The following is a 14,956-nucleotide window of genomic DNA, read 5'->3' on the forward strand; positions in this document are numbered from 1 at the left end:
GCGCCTCGCTGGCTTGGTGCATATTGGGAGAATGTAAATAGTGGGAGAAGGGAGTTTGCACATTTTGGCCTCAGGATGGCGCTACAGGAAAGGTCATGAGGTCACCAAAGTTGACAGTGTCCATCCCCTGGGGAGCACAAGCGTGATGTCTAACTTCCATGACAACTATCAAGATAGTGAGAGATAAAAATTTGACATTTTTTGGCCTTGAGGCGGCACAAGGGGAAAGGTGATAGTGACACCAAAACTGAGAAGGTGCATCCTCAGGGGAGCATGAGTATGGTTAGCATATACCCACCAGTCCATCTGTTACACTTAGGGAAATGTGCACAAGTCAAATGTTTGACAGTAATATTCTGACAAAGAAAGTCTATTTTTTTCTGATTAAAGTTGTAAATTTGCAAGGAAAAACTTGGATATTACCTGAGATTAAAGTGGTAAATTTATGAGAAAAAAAAAACTTGGAAAAATAGTTTTTTTTTTCTTTTTTTGCATTCAGTCAGAAGGGAATCCTGGTGGTTTGAGCCCTAGGCTTTATCTATATATATAGATATACAGATATAGGCCTACCCGTTTTTAATATGCTGTTGTGTAAAAGTCATTCGATAGTCGTATATTTGAATTTATCAGACCTCCAGCGTGAGGCGTCTTCCGGTGCAGGCTCTCGTCTCAGGCCAACCTCCAGCGTGAGACCACAAATAACCGGAAATAACAAACTTTTTTCACACCTGATGAGGGACTCCGGCATTTTGGCCAAACACCAAGAAGAAGGAGACTCCGACGTTTACGTGTACGACCGACAGTTGTGACAGTAAGTGAAAGTCCAAAAAATGACGATAGTCGAGTTATGTTTGCAGTTGAACTAGCGGTCATCTGCACTCAAGCTACCCAGTACATTACATATATTTTATTGCATGTTTATAATTAAATATGTGAACTGTGTTAACTTAGGGTCGGAAGTTGGGCGGTAGCGACAATTTGTTTGAAATATTTTTTTTTTTTTTTTTTTTTGAGACATAGCCTAACGTTGATCAAAACACGACTTTTATTGACTTGAAGGCTAAATTGCATTTAGCATCTACAAGTCCCAGGTCAGTTCTCCGCTGTTTTGTGGACCCCCTCCTGGTCGTACATTATATCTAGCCATTGATAAATCAAATAGTGGGTCGATGGATTATCCTATAAGTGTTACGATGTTTGTATTTGTGTAGTGTTATCTGTCCTAAACGAGGTAATGGCCTACGTTTTACGAGGCTGTTTGTGCCGCGGTGTTACTGAGACGACACTTTTCACTCTCCAGAGTTAACATCACATGCAGTATCTAACATCACAGTTAGTCCAAAGCTGTTCAACCCTCTGTCGTGTTCACCTCTTGCCCCTTACTTTACCCCGGTCAAATTCAACCGGTCTGTTAACTGCTCTTAAAACAAACACAAATCACCCCCCCAAGTTTTTATTTAACACTTTTTTCTGTCTTTTTCATAGGACGAAGTGGGGGCCAGGGTACTTCATCACTGCAAAAAAGTTTCCCTGGCCAAGGTTTCCCTGTGTCCTCACTGTGGGAGAGGAAGAACTGGAAGAGGCTGTGAGGCAGTACAGAAGGCTTTGGGATGAAAAAGAACGTTGCCATCTCGATGACCAGGAGACAGAAGCAATCCTTGACCATTTCAAATTTAAATTCCATAAAAATTAACATATGTGGGTCTTTTGTGAGGAGATTGCTGACAAAAGAGGATACATAACCTACACTGAATGTGAAACGAAGGAGTAGGCTAATAAGGATGGGTTGTCATATTGGATTTAAGGCTAACAATGTTTAATAAAAGGCTGAATAAAAGCGAGTGATTTGGTGTCCTTTTATCTGTTTTCCTTATTGCTTTAATTGTATTATATTTTCATTTTGTATATAAAATATATAGTTATTAGATATTTATTTATTTACTTTAATTATGCCGTGAAGATCACAGGTGAGTTAGTGTATTTCAAGAAAACGACTGCAGTTTTATCTTTTCCTCTCCCTAAATGCTGACAATTTTATATTTAAGCATAATTGAAAATCTGATTGGTGCCAATATTCTTAAGATCTTCAGGTGTACAATATATCATTGAAGACATTTAATACAATAGAAATTTGAAAAATAAGGCAACTACCTTAAATAAATGTTATACAAGAGCTGTTAAGTCTGAACAAATGTGCATAGACTGATGTTTTCATGTAACTATTCAGAAGGACTTAAAGGTTTATTTGAAATTTCTTGTACGTGCACCTGGAGTTTATCCCATTGTAGGACTAAAATTTGATGTTACTGGTGTAATTGTGGTAAATGCCACAAATAAAAGGTAGACAACATCAAAAGTGCTGTATATTTAAGAAACTGATGTCTTTCACGTATCAAAGTTTACTAATTAAATATATAAAAATATCTTACAAAATCGATAACTTGGTTTTATTTTGAAGTTTGTTGTGCGCATTTTCTGTCCCAAACAACTTCACACTGGAGGTGGCTTTATTTTGGAATTTATTGTGCGCGCTTCCGGTCCCAACCGGCCTCACGCTGGAGGTTGGCCTGAGACGGGAGCCTGCACCGGAAGACGCCTGACGCTGGAGGTCTGCAGCTAGATCGTCTTGTGGGGGGGGTAAATTTGTGACTTTTTAATTCTCATATATTTGAAAGTTTTTTCTTGTAAATTTATGATTTTAATCTCAGAGGATATCCAGGTTTTGATTACACTATTATTTATTAAACTATTTATTACAATATTACACCCCCTCCACTCTGTAGTTTGATCCTTCTACAATGGCCCTAAAATACCATCACACAATTTTAAAAGAAAACATTTCGCCTATTTAAAAAAAAAAAAAATGAACAAATTTTGTTTCGGTTTCCATTCATCAAGACTGACAGCAGAGTCAGTTTCCTGAGCGGAGTTTTACTCGAAGTGGCAGGAAGCGCACACACCGAGAGCTGCGCCATGTCGGAGTCCGCAGTCCTGAAGCTGATCTGCGCCAATCAGGGATCGATCCGCGTGGCCGAGCTGGAGGCGAACGGCTGCTTCGACGACGTGAGGCGGATCATCTCCAACCGGGAGAAGTTTGTGTGCTGCCGGTCCGGCGGGGAGCAGAAGGTGGTGGCCAAGACGGAGCTGCGACTCTGCAAAGCCAAAGTGTGTCAGGGCTGCAACAACCTGCATCTGTGCAGAAAGTTCCTGCTGGGATCCTGCCCGTTCAGCCAGAGCAGGTGAGCCCCTTACCTGCTCTAACTAATAACAGCTTCATTATTACTGGACTTTTATTATCTGACTCTGTGAGGTCTGATACAACATGTAATTAAACTTTCATTTTCAACCCCACAGCGTTACTTCCGTTGCTTGTAGGAGTATGAGAAGCCAATTGTGATCTAGTTTAACCCTGCAAAGCCTGAACCATGAAAAAAAAAAATCCAGAAAATTCTTTGAAATCAGGGTGTTTATTGAACCTTCTGACATTTTTAAAGTAATTAAATAACATTTACCATATATGAGATTTTTTTGTATTGTACTTGATACATCCGGATTTTGTAGCACAGCTTGTGTTTTTTTTTTTTTTTTTTTTTTTTTTTTTTTAACATAAAAATATACAGAACACAACATTTTAACTCCTTAAGATCTGAGTTTCCTCAATTTTTTTTGTTAAGGAATTTCAAAAGTAAGATTTTTTTCCCCCATATTGTTTAATAACATTATACATGTTCTGTATCTGCTGCACTGAAGCTGCACCAACTCTATGTCACTTCACTTTAACTTTTTCCAAATTGGCAAAAATATCCGTGCAAAACCAGCAGTGGATCCATTTCGGATTTCTGGTGCTGCAGTGCACAGATGCTCCACCAGCAAATAATATAAACAACAAAAAAATTGCCTCTCAGTTTTTCTGCTTTTGCTCTGTCTGTCAAAGGACTTTGTAAACTTTTTTTTTTAAAAAAAACAACAACAACAACAACAATAATGATACTTGTGAGCCACTAGCAGAATGTGTGTGTGTGTGTGTGTGTGTGTGTGTGTGTGTGTGTGTGTGTGTGTGAGACCCTGCCCTCTGCCTGCATTTTCCTGCTGAGCTCGTGACCCTTCTGGGCATCAGACTTTGGGCAGCAGGTGTGTCTCTCCCAGCCAATCACAGAGGAAGTGCAGCGAGGCCAGACGCCAAGTAACTCATTTCAAATGTCCTGAGAGTAAATGTGACTGAGACTTTGAGCGGCTTGAAACAGAGGCTGCTGCTCACTCATCTGAGCGACAGGCGATGTTGCAAGCTGCCTGCTTTGAAAACCATGTCTGAAGTGTTTCTGTTGGCGGAGTGAGAGCCACTTTTCCCACTCTGTAGCTCATCTTTAACCACACTACATGCACTGGGAAAGTGTCACAGAGGACACTATTTTCAGCCTGTGCTTTGATATATTTTATATAGCGGATGCCAGTTCTCCCATCATCTGACGTCTGATCATAACATGAAGATGCTTGGACAGCACGGGCTGCAGGATCTGGACAGGACGGAGCTGTGCATGCTGCTGCTGCAGAACGACAACTTCTTGCTGCCGCCTGTGAGTATGAGGCCAGACGTCGGCTGCAAAGAGCTGGCAGCGTCATGGAACCGCTGAAGAAAGCTCATGTAGTTCGCGAAGTTGAGTTGAGGTCTGGAGATGGGCAGGAACGGCAGCCCTTTGCCAGAAGTCACCAAAATATGAACATCAAATATTCACAAGTAACTCACTTGATTATTATTTTTTTTATTTTACTTTATTTAACCACTGATTTACTGTGATACAGTAAAAATGTAAAATGTTGGATGTGGCCCTCAGTACATCACTCCAAAAAGAAAAAGGAAAAAAAAAAACAGATTGAACCCTCTCTTCCTCCTGTTCACATCGTGTGGAACAGCTGACGATCTTATGTCACCCATTTTATTTCCCTTCAGAATGCAAATCAGTAATCACTACAAACCTCAAGAAAGTTATGCTGAGCTTGATCAGCCCCACCAAGACGGACAAAACACTGGGTGTTTGCTGCTCACCATTAAAGGACGGAACAAATCTAGATCTGTCCCACATTTTGGCAAATCAGCCCATGTCGCTATTTTCCTGATGCTGGAATTTAAACAAAACAAAACAAAACAAACAAAAAAAAAAAAACGGGATGGGAGGAGGTGTTGATGCAAGAGGTCAACTGTTGGTCGACCCAATCAGAGGTCATGTTTCTGGATGTGCTGAGTGACATACGGCCCTGTCTTACACCCGGCTTGTGTGTACCTGGCTTTTAAAGGGAATCAGAATCAGAATCAGAATCAGAATACTTTATTGATCCCCACGGGGAAATTACTTTTTGTTACAAAAACAACTCCCACTCAAAGTGTAAAGTAAAAAGAGCAATTAGTCAAGAAAAATAAAGAAAGGAATATAAATATAAATATATATAGAATAAAAAGAAAGAAAAAATATATGTACAAGTGCAAACATGGACAGGAGTTATTGCACTATAGGTTATTGCACCTAAATATGGTATTGAATATGGATTATTGCACAGGTTATTGCACATAAGTATGGTATTGAATATGGATTATTGCACAGGTTATTGCACATAAGTATGGTATTGAATATGGATTATTGCACAGAGGGAATTTGCACAAGAGTTCGTTTATGGGGCCAGCCCACTGACTCAGAGTGTCTGACACTCAGAGTGAGGAGTTGTACAGTTTGATGGCCACAGGCAGGAATGATTTCCTGTGTCGTTCTGTGGTGCATGCAAGCGATCAGTCTGGTGCTGAAAGAACTCCTGTGTCTGACCAACACGTCATGGAGTGGGTTGGACACATTGTCCAGGATGGCTTTCACCTTGTGAAGCATTCTCCTCTCTAACACCACCGTCAGAGAGTCCATCTTCACTCCCACAACGTCGCTGGCCTTGCGGATCAGTCTGTTGAGTCTGTTAGCGTCCGCTACCCTCAGCTTGCTGCCCCAGCACACCACAGCATAGAGGATAGCACTGGCTACCACAGACTCATACAACATCCTGAGCATAGTCCTGGTGTACAGGGTGAAGAGGAAGGGAGAGAGGACGGTCCCCTGCGGTGCCCCAGTGCTGCTGACCACTCTGTCTGCACAACAACCCTTTTTTTTCCAATGTTAAAATAGCGAAAGCAGACTTGGACATGTCTTGACTGTGCACTTAGATCATTAAAATAGAGCCCGCAGACTGGGATGTGGTCCAGTCCAGTGCAGACAATGTCAGCAAGTTTTCAGAAGAAGTAATTAGCTTCATAGCAAATATGTCAGAAGATGTTCCATTTGTGAGGGTAAAGTGTTTTTTGCCAACCAGAAAACATGGGTTGACAGATCTATCCAGGCCATTATAAAAGCTCATACTGCAGCGTACAACTCGGGACTAGTGAGTTATCATAATTATTGGTAAAATGATTATATTGTATTGGCTCCAATAATTGGCCGGACCAACGATTACTCAACCCCTAGAAGAAGTTAATCTGCACATCCTGGAATCTGGCAGGTTGGCCAAAACTACTGTCTAAAACTACAGTTGCTGATTTATATAATTGCTCATGGGAAGTCCCATTGTATTGCCAAGGACAGGAGTAAAACCAAAAACTCCTCCAAATCACCTGGTGTAGCTTTTGGTTGGAGTGAAAACCTGCACTCTTGGCTCACTATGGCGCGTGGCTGCCCTCTTCTGGTCTAGCATTTATTCATTTATTTATTTTGTTTTGTTTTTCCTGTTCCTGTCTCTCTTCTCAAAGATTTGCTTTCATTACAACAACGGTGGCGGGCCGTTTGGCTGGTGTCAGGACGGCGACAGCTGCACCAAACTCCACATCTGTGAGAAACACCTGCAGGGATACTGTCAGTGCCACAGGGCCCATGACTTCCATGACCCGCAGCCACTAAAAACCCTGCAGGCTCGAGGTGTTCCCAGCTGGCTCTTTGGCTTTCTGAAGACGGTTTACATCAACAAAAGGGTGCTGAGGAGCCATGACGACGACCTTCAGCAACATCTACAAACCTTTTCCACTGGTGACACCCGGGCTGCCGCGAACTACCCAGATGATGCTGGCAGGGATGATGGGCTGAACAGAAGACAAACAAGAGGAGCCAATAAAAGGTCGGAGGCTGTCAAAGGTAAAGCTTGCATAGCGGTTTTAAAGCTTTTACTGATGGAAAGCGAAAACACACATCACAGCAAAACGTCAAAATTTTTGCACTTACAGCTGTGCTTTTATTTGTGTCCCTTTAGATAAAACTGAGATATGCTTTCACTTTTTGAATGGAGACTGTAAACATGGTGGTGAGTACTCAGGTTGTTCAAGATAATATTTATATGATACATTTATTTAAAAAAAAAAAAAAACTACTATACTGATGCTGATTTTCAGTATTTCAAAATAATCAACAAATCAGTTTGACTTTGGAATTATGAACATTTCAACTAAAAATCAACTAAAAAGTGATAATTATCCATGGTACAAAACACAGGGAGGTAACTGTAGCAGCTACTCCAAATCCCAATTTAAAGGAACATTTTAGGCAAAATACCATTTCCCCAGCCTGAGACCAGATGTTGGACACCATTTTCACCTCTGGACGTCCACTGGTTTGTTTCCTATGGACAGCATTTCCTGTTAGCTTAGCAGAAAGACTTGGATGCATTACCAATCCACATGATCCAGAGCTGCTGTAAGGTTTATTTGTTTACTTTGACAGAGCCAGGCTAACGACTCCGATAGACTTTAAGTCTTTATGCTAAGCTAACAGGAAATGCTACCCATAGGAACTAAACCACTGGGCGTACAGAGGAGAAAATGGTGTCCAACATCTGGTCTCAGTCTGGGGAAGCTGGGAAATGGGGGATGTTGCCCAAAACGTTGAATGAGTGTTCCTTTACCTAAGATAAGCCGCCATAAGGAGCTAATAATGACTTCAGTGAATAATATGCATTGAATTTCGGAAAACATTATGTTGATTTGAAGACCGTAGCTTTTTGCTGAACTGTTAGTTTGATGGGGTTTTTTTTGTTTTGTTTGTTTTTTTACATTTTGATGTGTTTGGTCTTGTACTCGCTGTAGAAAAGTGTCCTAGAGCCCACAACAAGCTGCCGTACAGATGGGAGGTCAGACAGGGACAGCAGTGGACCGCTTTGACCGACAGCGAGGAGATTGAGAGGGACTACTGCAACCCTAAGAAAACATACAGGTACGTGAGGAAGTAAATGAGGAAATTCCATTTAATTCAATAGATCAATCCCACAGGTTTTGTTCGGCAGTTAGATGGAAAAGCTACACACACATCCCTTGAGTCGGGCTTTGGGTTGCCAGGTTGCCACGTTGCAGTGACAGCTGAGTTGAAACCGTATGTAGTGTGTGGATTGTGTTTCATAGAGGATCTCACAACTTGGGTAGCATCCGACAAAATGAATGGATTGATGTATGACAGTTACTCATAATAAAGTTTGAGGGCCGTGCAAATCATAGTAATAGTTACATTTTCTTTGGACAAACAAAGAAATGTCAGGGCGCTGGGAAATGGCCATGAAATACGGGAGAAACCTGGGAAAAAACGGGAGTGTTGGCAGGAATGGGGGTCCAGATCTAAAGTCTAAAGTCCAGATTTTTACACGTCATTACAAAACCTGTACACATTTCCAACTGTGATTATGCATTTCAACTTCAAGCACAGGTTTGCAGATTTTTCTAGATCCAAACACACATCTGCAGATCAACACATACATTTCTCTTGCAAAGCCACTGAAAGGGCATTTAGACCATCATGGGACATTAAAACTCACCAGTAAGTCCAGACGTGCTCAGGCAGCTTTCATTGCAAGTTTAACAAACTACTTTTTTCTTGATATTAGTAGGCTATTCTGTCTCGTTTCAACATATTTATATTCATTCCCAGAAAAAATGAGTGGGATTATGTCATCCCACTCATAAAATTTGATTGATGCCTGTTGCCTTTTTTTTTTTTTTTTTGGCTCTGCAGTCGTGGCGTTGAGCCTGTATGTTTTGACACGATGACCCGTGGATTGAGGGCAGCACGACGTCTATCCACTGCTTCCTCTGTTCTGCACCCGGACTTCGTTCTCACCACCAAGTGGCTCTGGTACTGGGAGGACGAGTTTGGAAACTGGAACCAGTATGCCTCTGCTGTGAGTTATCCAGAGCCAGACTCACTTTATTCACTGACTATCATCTTCTGGGAGAAATAAAAGGTCAGTAGTGGAAGCCAAATAGAAGTGGTGAACATCATCTGAAAGCTGGAAAGCTGAAGATTAATTTGAGATGCAGCTCAGCTCTGTGTGTCAAGTTGTTCCAGCCATAAATCTGTCATAAACATTGTGTTTAGGTTCGGCGCCTACTTATTAATTTAATTAGAGTGTAAAAGGGTTAGACCATAATGATGGAAGTATATAACAGCCATTCCCAAGTTTAATTGTGTGTCATAAGCTGTTGCCGCAATTTTCTGTTGATCACATTTGTTACAAAGATTTGTTGCAAAATATAACCATTTTTGACCAATTCAAATGAATAAAAATCGCCAAACGTCCCTCCAGAATACTGCCTTAGGACACCAAGACCTTGAGGAACACCATAGAAAAATTCAGTCTTTGATTTGGTATCAAAAGCTTTTGACATTTGGAGATTTTCTGTAAGAATTGTATTTTTCAGTGATTTGATATTGAGCATTCTGTTGTTGAAATGTGTCAGAAATGTGCCCTTATTGTCAGTCTACCTGGAAAACCAGACATCCTCTGAACAGCCTCGTGTCAACTGAGGTTGAAGTTTAAGAGGTCAATTAAGTCTTTGAAGTTTTTCTTCCCTTGCCTTTTCAGATGTCCTCCAGAGGTCAAAATGAGCTTTACCTGCTTTATCTGGCCTGTGTTACAGAATGAGGACCACAAAGTAGCCAGTATCAGCAGTGCAGAGCTGGAGCAGAGGTACCTGAAGGATGACAAGGCCGTGGTGGAGTTCACCGCCGGTTTCCAGAAATACTCGCTCAGCTTCCAGGGTAAACAAGAGTAATTCAGATGGTCTCAGTAGTTCCAGTTGCCCATTTGTTTCCCGTGTATCTCTCAGCCATATAATCACAATAACATCTTCCCTTTTCCAGACATGATACAAACCAATAAGCATTACGGCACAAAGCGGCTGGTGAGAAGACGACCTGTGTTTGTCTCCTCGGCCGATGCAGAAAAAGCCAAAGCGAGGTACCACAGATCACCTCTGACAGATCAGATAATTTGTGTACATTCATATCCTGTGTATTTTTGAATAGACTAGTAATTTTATTTTGTTTTAATAAAAGTAATAAAGTCTAACCTTTGAGTTTTCTAGATTGAATGTAGCTAGATGTGAGTCCCCATCCCTGAAACTGATGTTTTCTCTGCAGAATGCCAAATTTGAGAGGAGTACCATCATACTGGGACAAGACGCAGATTCCAGAGACAGGATACAGGGTAACTGCATCATACTCAACATAGTGTAAAAAAAGAAAAGGAATTGTTCACTGCCAACTGACAATGTTGTCCATTGTCTCAGTGTCATTAAAATAGAGCCCCAGGGCTTGGCCATGGCCACGAGAAAAACAAGAACAAAGAAGAGTTCAGCGTAGTGGAAACATTTTGGTTGTTGGTTTTGGTCAGACAAAGGAAAACCTTTTAAATATGAGATCAGTTTTTTCCTCAATTTAAAGCCCTACTCAACTTGATTTTACTCGCAACAGTGCAACAGTGTATTACAACATGCAAGCGAGAGTTTGTTTTCATCTGTGTTTTTGTAAAGTGTCATTGTTGTGTCGGGATCATGGTTGAGACACTGCAGACATGATAGGTAAACTGATTTAATGTGATTGCTGGTTAAAAAACATGCAGAACACAACTAATCAGTGGGTTTGGGTGGGTAATGCCCCTCCACTCACTGTCAGGTCCAGACCCAGCCGTCTCTCAGTGTTGTGTCTCTCTTTCAGCAAGTCCACCTCCAGAGATCCTCGGCTGAGTTTAAGGAGATTGAAGGTCTGTTCTGTAACACGATGGCCGGCTTTGACATTCTGCAGATTGAGAGGATTCAGAACAAAGCACTCTGGGAATTCTACGAGTGGTAAGTCGTCACCCTGAATGCTAAAATGTCACTTTCACATCTCGCAGAGGGCTTTCATGTGATGATGGGCAGCCATGCTGGAGGTCCTCACTTCTGGGGAAACTTGTTAAGCACTCCTCTTGTTTTGTAGAGACAAGGGCAGAAGGTAGGACTCTATCACAGTAAGCTACATTTGTGAACAGCCAGTTGCAGTCAACCCTCATGATGGCAACCAAACCATTGTTAAGAAATTAGCGATGCATCTTAAAAGTTTCTCCAGTGCTAATTATAGATGAAAGGTTATTGTATTTGTTTCAAATTGTCTTGGTATAGATGATTCGGTTCAGTGAATGTAGTTGTACAAAGAATTTGTAGTGGCCTATGTGCAGAGATTGATGAATGTGATGCAGACAAAATTTCACAAACACGAGTTCCACCCAGAGACCTTAATCTGTAAGTTTTATTCCATTTATCTTGTACTTTTATAACATAAGAGATAATTTTAAGTTTTGTGGCTGATTTTGACCTGTTCTCTTTTGTTTTTTATTAGACTGACATAAACATTTGACCTGTGTGATAGTACATGTTCACTGTTTACTGCTTGATACACTGCAGGCTGGACCAACTACCTCAGTGGGAGCTAAATGACAGCAGGTGGAACAAACTGTAACTTGCGCTACCATCTGATCAGAATAAATGAAAAGAAACCCAGCATTATGCATTTAGGTTTTTTGTTTATCTCTCTCCTGTTGTACCTAACTTGTACCAAGCTGTGATGTCCAAATTGTGGTAAATAGTGTATTGACCCCAACCTTTTTGGTCTTCCAATTTCATTTTTCCTGGATAAAAGTCAAAAGAATTACATGAAGAAGAACAATCGTGGCCGGCATGTGACAGAAAAAAAGCTTTTTCATGGCACGGACTCAAAACATGTACACGCCATCTGCCATGACAACTTCGACTGGAGAATCTGCGGGACTCATGGAACCGTCTTTGGGAAAGGTTAGCTGAACAGATGTGTTGCTCACTACTGTGTTGGTACACTTGTGTTGTTTCATCAAAGTAAGAAATGGATATATTTCTCTGATGTAATAATGGAATCACATCTAATGGTAAAAATATGCCTGGTCTTTTGTAGCAGGTGATGTCACCACCGATAAAGTGCAACACAATAATCTCTTTGTCCCCATTCTCAGGGAGTTACTTTGCCCGGGATGCCTGGTACTCACACCACTTCACTGGTCAGTCTGATGTTAAATCCATGTTTGTCTCGCGGGTGCTGGTGGGCGACTTCACCCATGGATCCTCCAGCTACGTCAGACCTCCAACCAAGGATGGCAGCACCACTTGCTTCTATAACAGCTGTGTGGACAATGTCCGTGACCCTTCCATCTTTGTTGTGTTTGAGAAGCACCAGATCTACCCAGAGTATCTCCTGCAGTATAAGGAGAAGATGTCCTATATGTACTACAGAGCAGCACTGGCACAAATGCTGCAACCAGTTGCTGCCCCTGTCACACCAGTTCCTGCTCCAGTCACACCATTTCCTGCTCCAGTCACACCAGTTCCTGCTCCTGCCAAACCAGGTCATCTTCCTGTTGCACCAGCTCCCACTCCTGTCACACCAGTAAATCCTCCTGCACAACCAGTTCCTGCTCCGGTCACACCAGCTCCCAATCCTGTCACACCAGCTCCTGCTCATGCCAAACCAGTTCCTGCTCCTGTTGCACCAGTTCCTGTTCCAGTGACACCAGTTCCTCCTCCTGCCAAACCAGCGCCTGCCCCTGTCACACCAGTTCCTGCTCCAGTCACACCAGTAAATCCTCCTGCCAAACCAGTGCCTGCTCCTGGTGCACCAGTGTCTGCTCCTGTCACACCAGTTCCCACTCCTGTCACATTAGCTGGCACTTCTGTCAAAGCAGTTGTAGCCACTATGGAGGCCATTTTTTCAAATCATCCTCCCTCTCCTTTCAAACCAGTTCCCTCTCTTATCACACCAGTTTCTTCTCCTGTAGCGCCAGATCCTGTTCTAGCCAAACCGGTTCCTGCTCCTGTCACATCAGTTCCTGCTCCACACAAACCAGTTCCCACTCCTGTCACATTAGCTGGCACTTCTGTCAAAGCAGTTATAGCCACTATGGAAGCCATCTCTTCAAACCATCCTCCCTCTCCTTTCAAACCAATTCCCTCTCTTGTCACACCAGTTCCTGCTCCTGTTCCACCAGTTCCCGCTCCTGTCGCACCTGTTCCTGCTCCTGTTGCACCAGTTATCCTTCCTGTTACACCAGTCATCTCCTCTGCCAAACCAGTTCCTGTCCCTGTAACACCAGTTCCTGCTCCTGTCACACCAGTCACCACTCTTGTCACACCAGTTCCCGCTGTTGTCAAGCCAACTCCCGCTCCTGTCAAACTAGTTCCCTCTGCAGTCAAACCAGTTCTCGCTCCTGTCAAACCAGTTCCATTTCCAGTCAAACCAGTTCCCACTCTTGTCAAACCAGTCACTGTTCCTACCAAACCTGTTACCCCTCCTGTGGAACCAGCTTCCACACCTGTCAAACCAGTTATTGCTTCTGTCACACCAGTTTCCGCTCCAGTTGCACCAGTTCCTGCTGCTGTTACACCAATTATCCCATCTGTCACACCAATTCCTGCCTCTGTAACACCAGTTTCTGCTCCTGTCGCACCAGTTCACCCTTCAGTTGCACCAGTTATCCCATCTGTCACGCCAGTTCCTGCCCCTGTAGTACCAGTTTCTGCTCCTGTCACACCATTTCCCGCTCCTGTCGCACCAGTTCCTGGTCCCATCAAACCAGATACCTCTTCTGTGGAAGCAGGTCCCACTCCTGTCAAACCAGTTATCCCCTCTGTCACACCAGTTTCTGCTCCTGTCACATTAGCTAGCACTTCTTTCAAAGCAGCTCTCTCCACTATGGAGGCTATCTTCTCAAGCAAACTTCCCACTCCTTTCAAACCAGTTCCCTCTCTTATCACACCAGTTCCTGCTCCTGTCACACCAGTTCCTGCTCCTGTCGCACCAGTTCCTGCTCCTGTCGCACCAGTTCCTGCTCCTGATGTACCAGTTCCTGTTCCTGTTGCACCAGTTCCTCCTCCTGATGCACCAGGTCCTCCTCCTGTTGCAACAGCTAGCAGTTATGTCAAAAAAGCTGTAGCCATTTTTGAGAACTGCTGATTTCAAACATCACTTCTCAGCTTCTCCCCACAACTGATAACATTATCTTGAACCAATGCTAAAAATGGCATTCTTCAGACACTTTGGCATCCAAAAGAGTCGAGTCAGAAATTTCTCTATCAGGAGAATCTACATTCATGTTTTACACAAAGACTTAGATAATACTGTAAAATGAACTTTTAGTCACTGTTGAGTAGAAAAGGTGTAGTTGCCCTTGATACAAGGCCAGCTACAGTCGCCACAAGGCCGACTTGTATTTTTATTGTATAATTTCAGAATAAGCCCCAACCTCCTTGGTCCTTGAGTGCAACACCTGTTTTGTTTGTTGGAAACCTGTGGCCCTTTAAAGCCCTTTGGGACTGTACACATCCAATAAACTTGAACTTAACTGTAAATGTTATTGTGCCAGCCCTATTTAATGACTAACAATAATTCTCTGCTTAACATCAACAAAATTATGATAGTCATTTTTACTGTATTCATGGCTCAACAACCTCTGCCCCTAGGGATGAAAAGATTAATCTGGTTTCCAGTGACAGTCAAGCCCTCATACACATTTGGCCAAAGGTTTTTTTTACAGCGCTGAGATGTGAGGCTACATAATCTAACTCCTGCTCTGAATATTTTTTGTATTTCCCGTGTTTTGCCTGCCCGTC

General features: G+C 42.5%; 2 protein-coding genes and 1 long non-coding RNA gene across 3 annotated transcripts; all 3 read left to right on the forward strand.

Annotated features, from left to right (window-relative positions):
• Positions 1-688: 688 nt before the first annotated feature.
• Positions 689-1,680, forward strand: LOC115355381 (uncharacterized). The gene is made up of 2 exons (XR_003927875.1): positions 689-811; positions 1,486-1,680. It is a non-coding gene; the product is annotated as an uncharacterized LOC115355381 (long non-coding RNA).
• Positions 1,681-2,973: 1,293 nt separating this feature from the next.
• Positions 2,974-13,143, forward strand: LOC115355628 (protein mono-ADP-ribosyltransferase PARP12-like). The gene is made up of 13 exons (XM_030046485.1): positions 2,974-3,239; positions 4,442-4,574; positions 6,779-7,157; positions 7,273-7,323; positions 8,102-8,228; positions 9,018-9,183; positions 9,923-10,043; positions 10,146-10,242; positions 10,425-10,491; positions 11,001-11,131; positions 11,961-12,112; positions 12,307-13,001; positions 13,126-13,143. Exons 1-13 carry the CDS (start codon positions 2,974-2,976, stop codon positions 13,141-13,143), a joined length of 2,403 nt encoding a protein of 800 aa, XP_029902345.1.
• A 47-nt stretch (positions 13,144-13,190) lies between these two features.
• Positions 13,191-14,300, forward strand: LOC115355630 (vegetative cell wall protein gp1-like). The gene has a single exon (XM_030046486.1). The coding sequence runs from the start codon at positions 13,248-13,250 to the stop codon at positions 14,298-14,300; it is 1,053 nt and encodes a 350-aa protein (XP_029902346.1). The 5' UTR covers positions 13,191-13,247.
• The last annotated feature ends 656 nt before the right edge of the window (positions 14,301-14,956 follow it).

This window comes from Myripristis murdjan, chromosome 23 (assembly GCF_902150065.1).
Source record: "Myripristis murdjan chromosome 23, fMyrMur1.1, whole genome shotgun sequence".
NCBI lineage: Eukaryota > Metazoa > Chordata > Actinopteri > Holocentriformes > Holocentridae > Myripristis > Myripristis murdjan.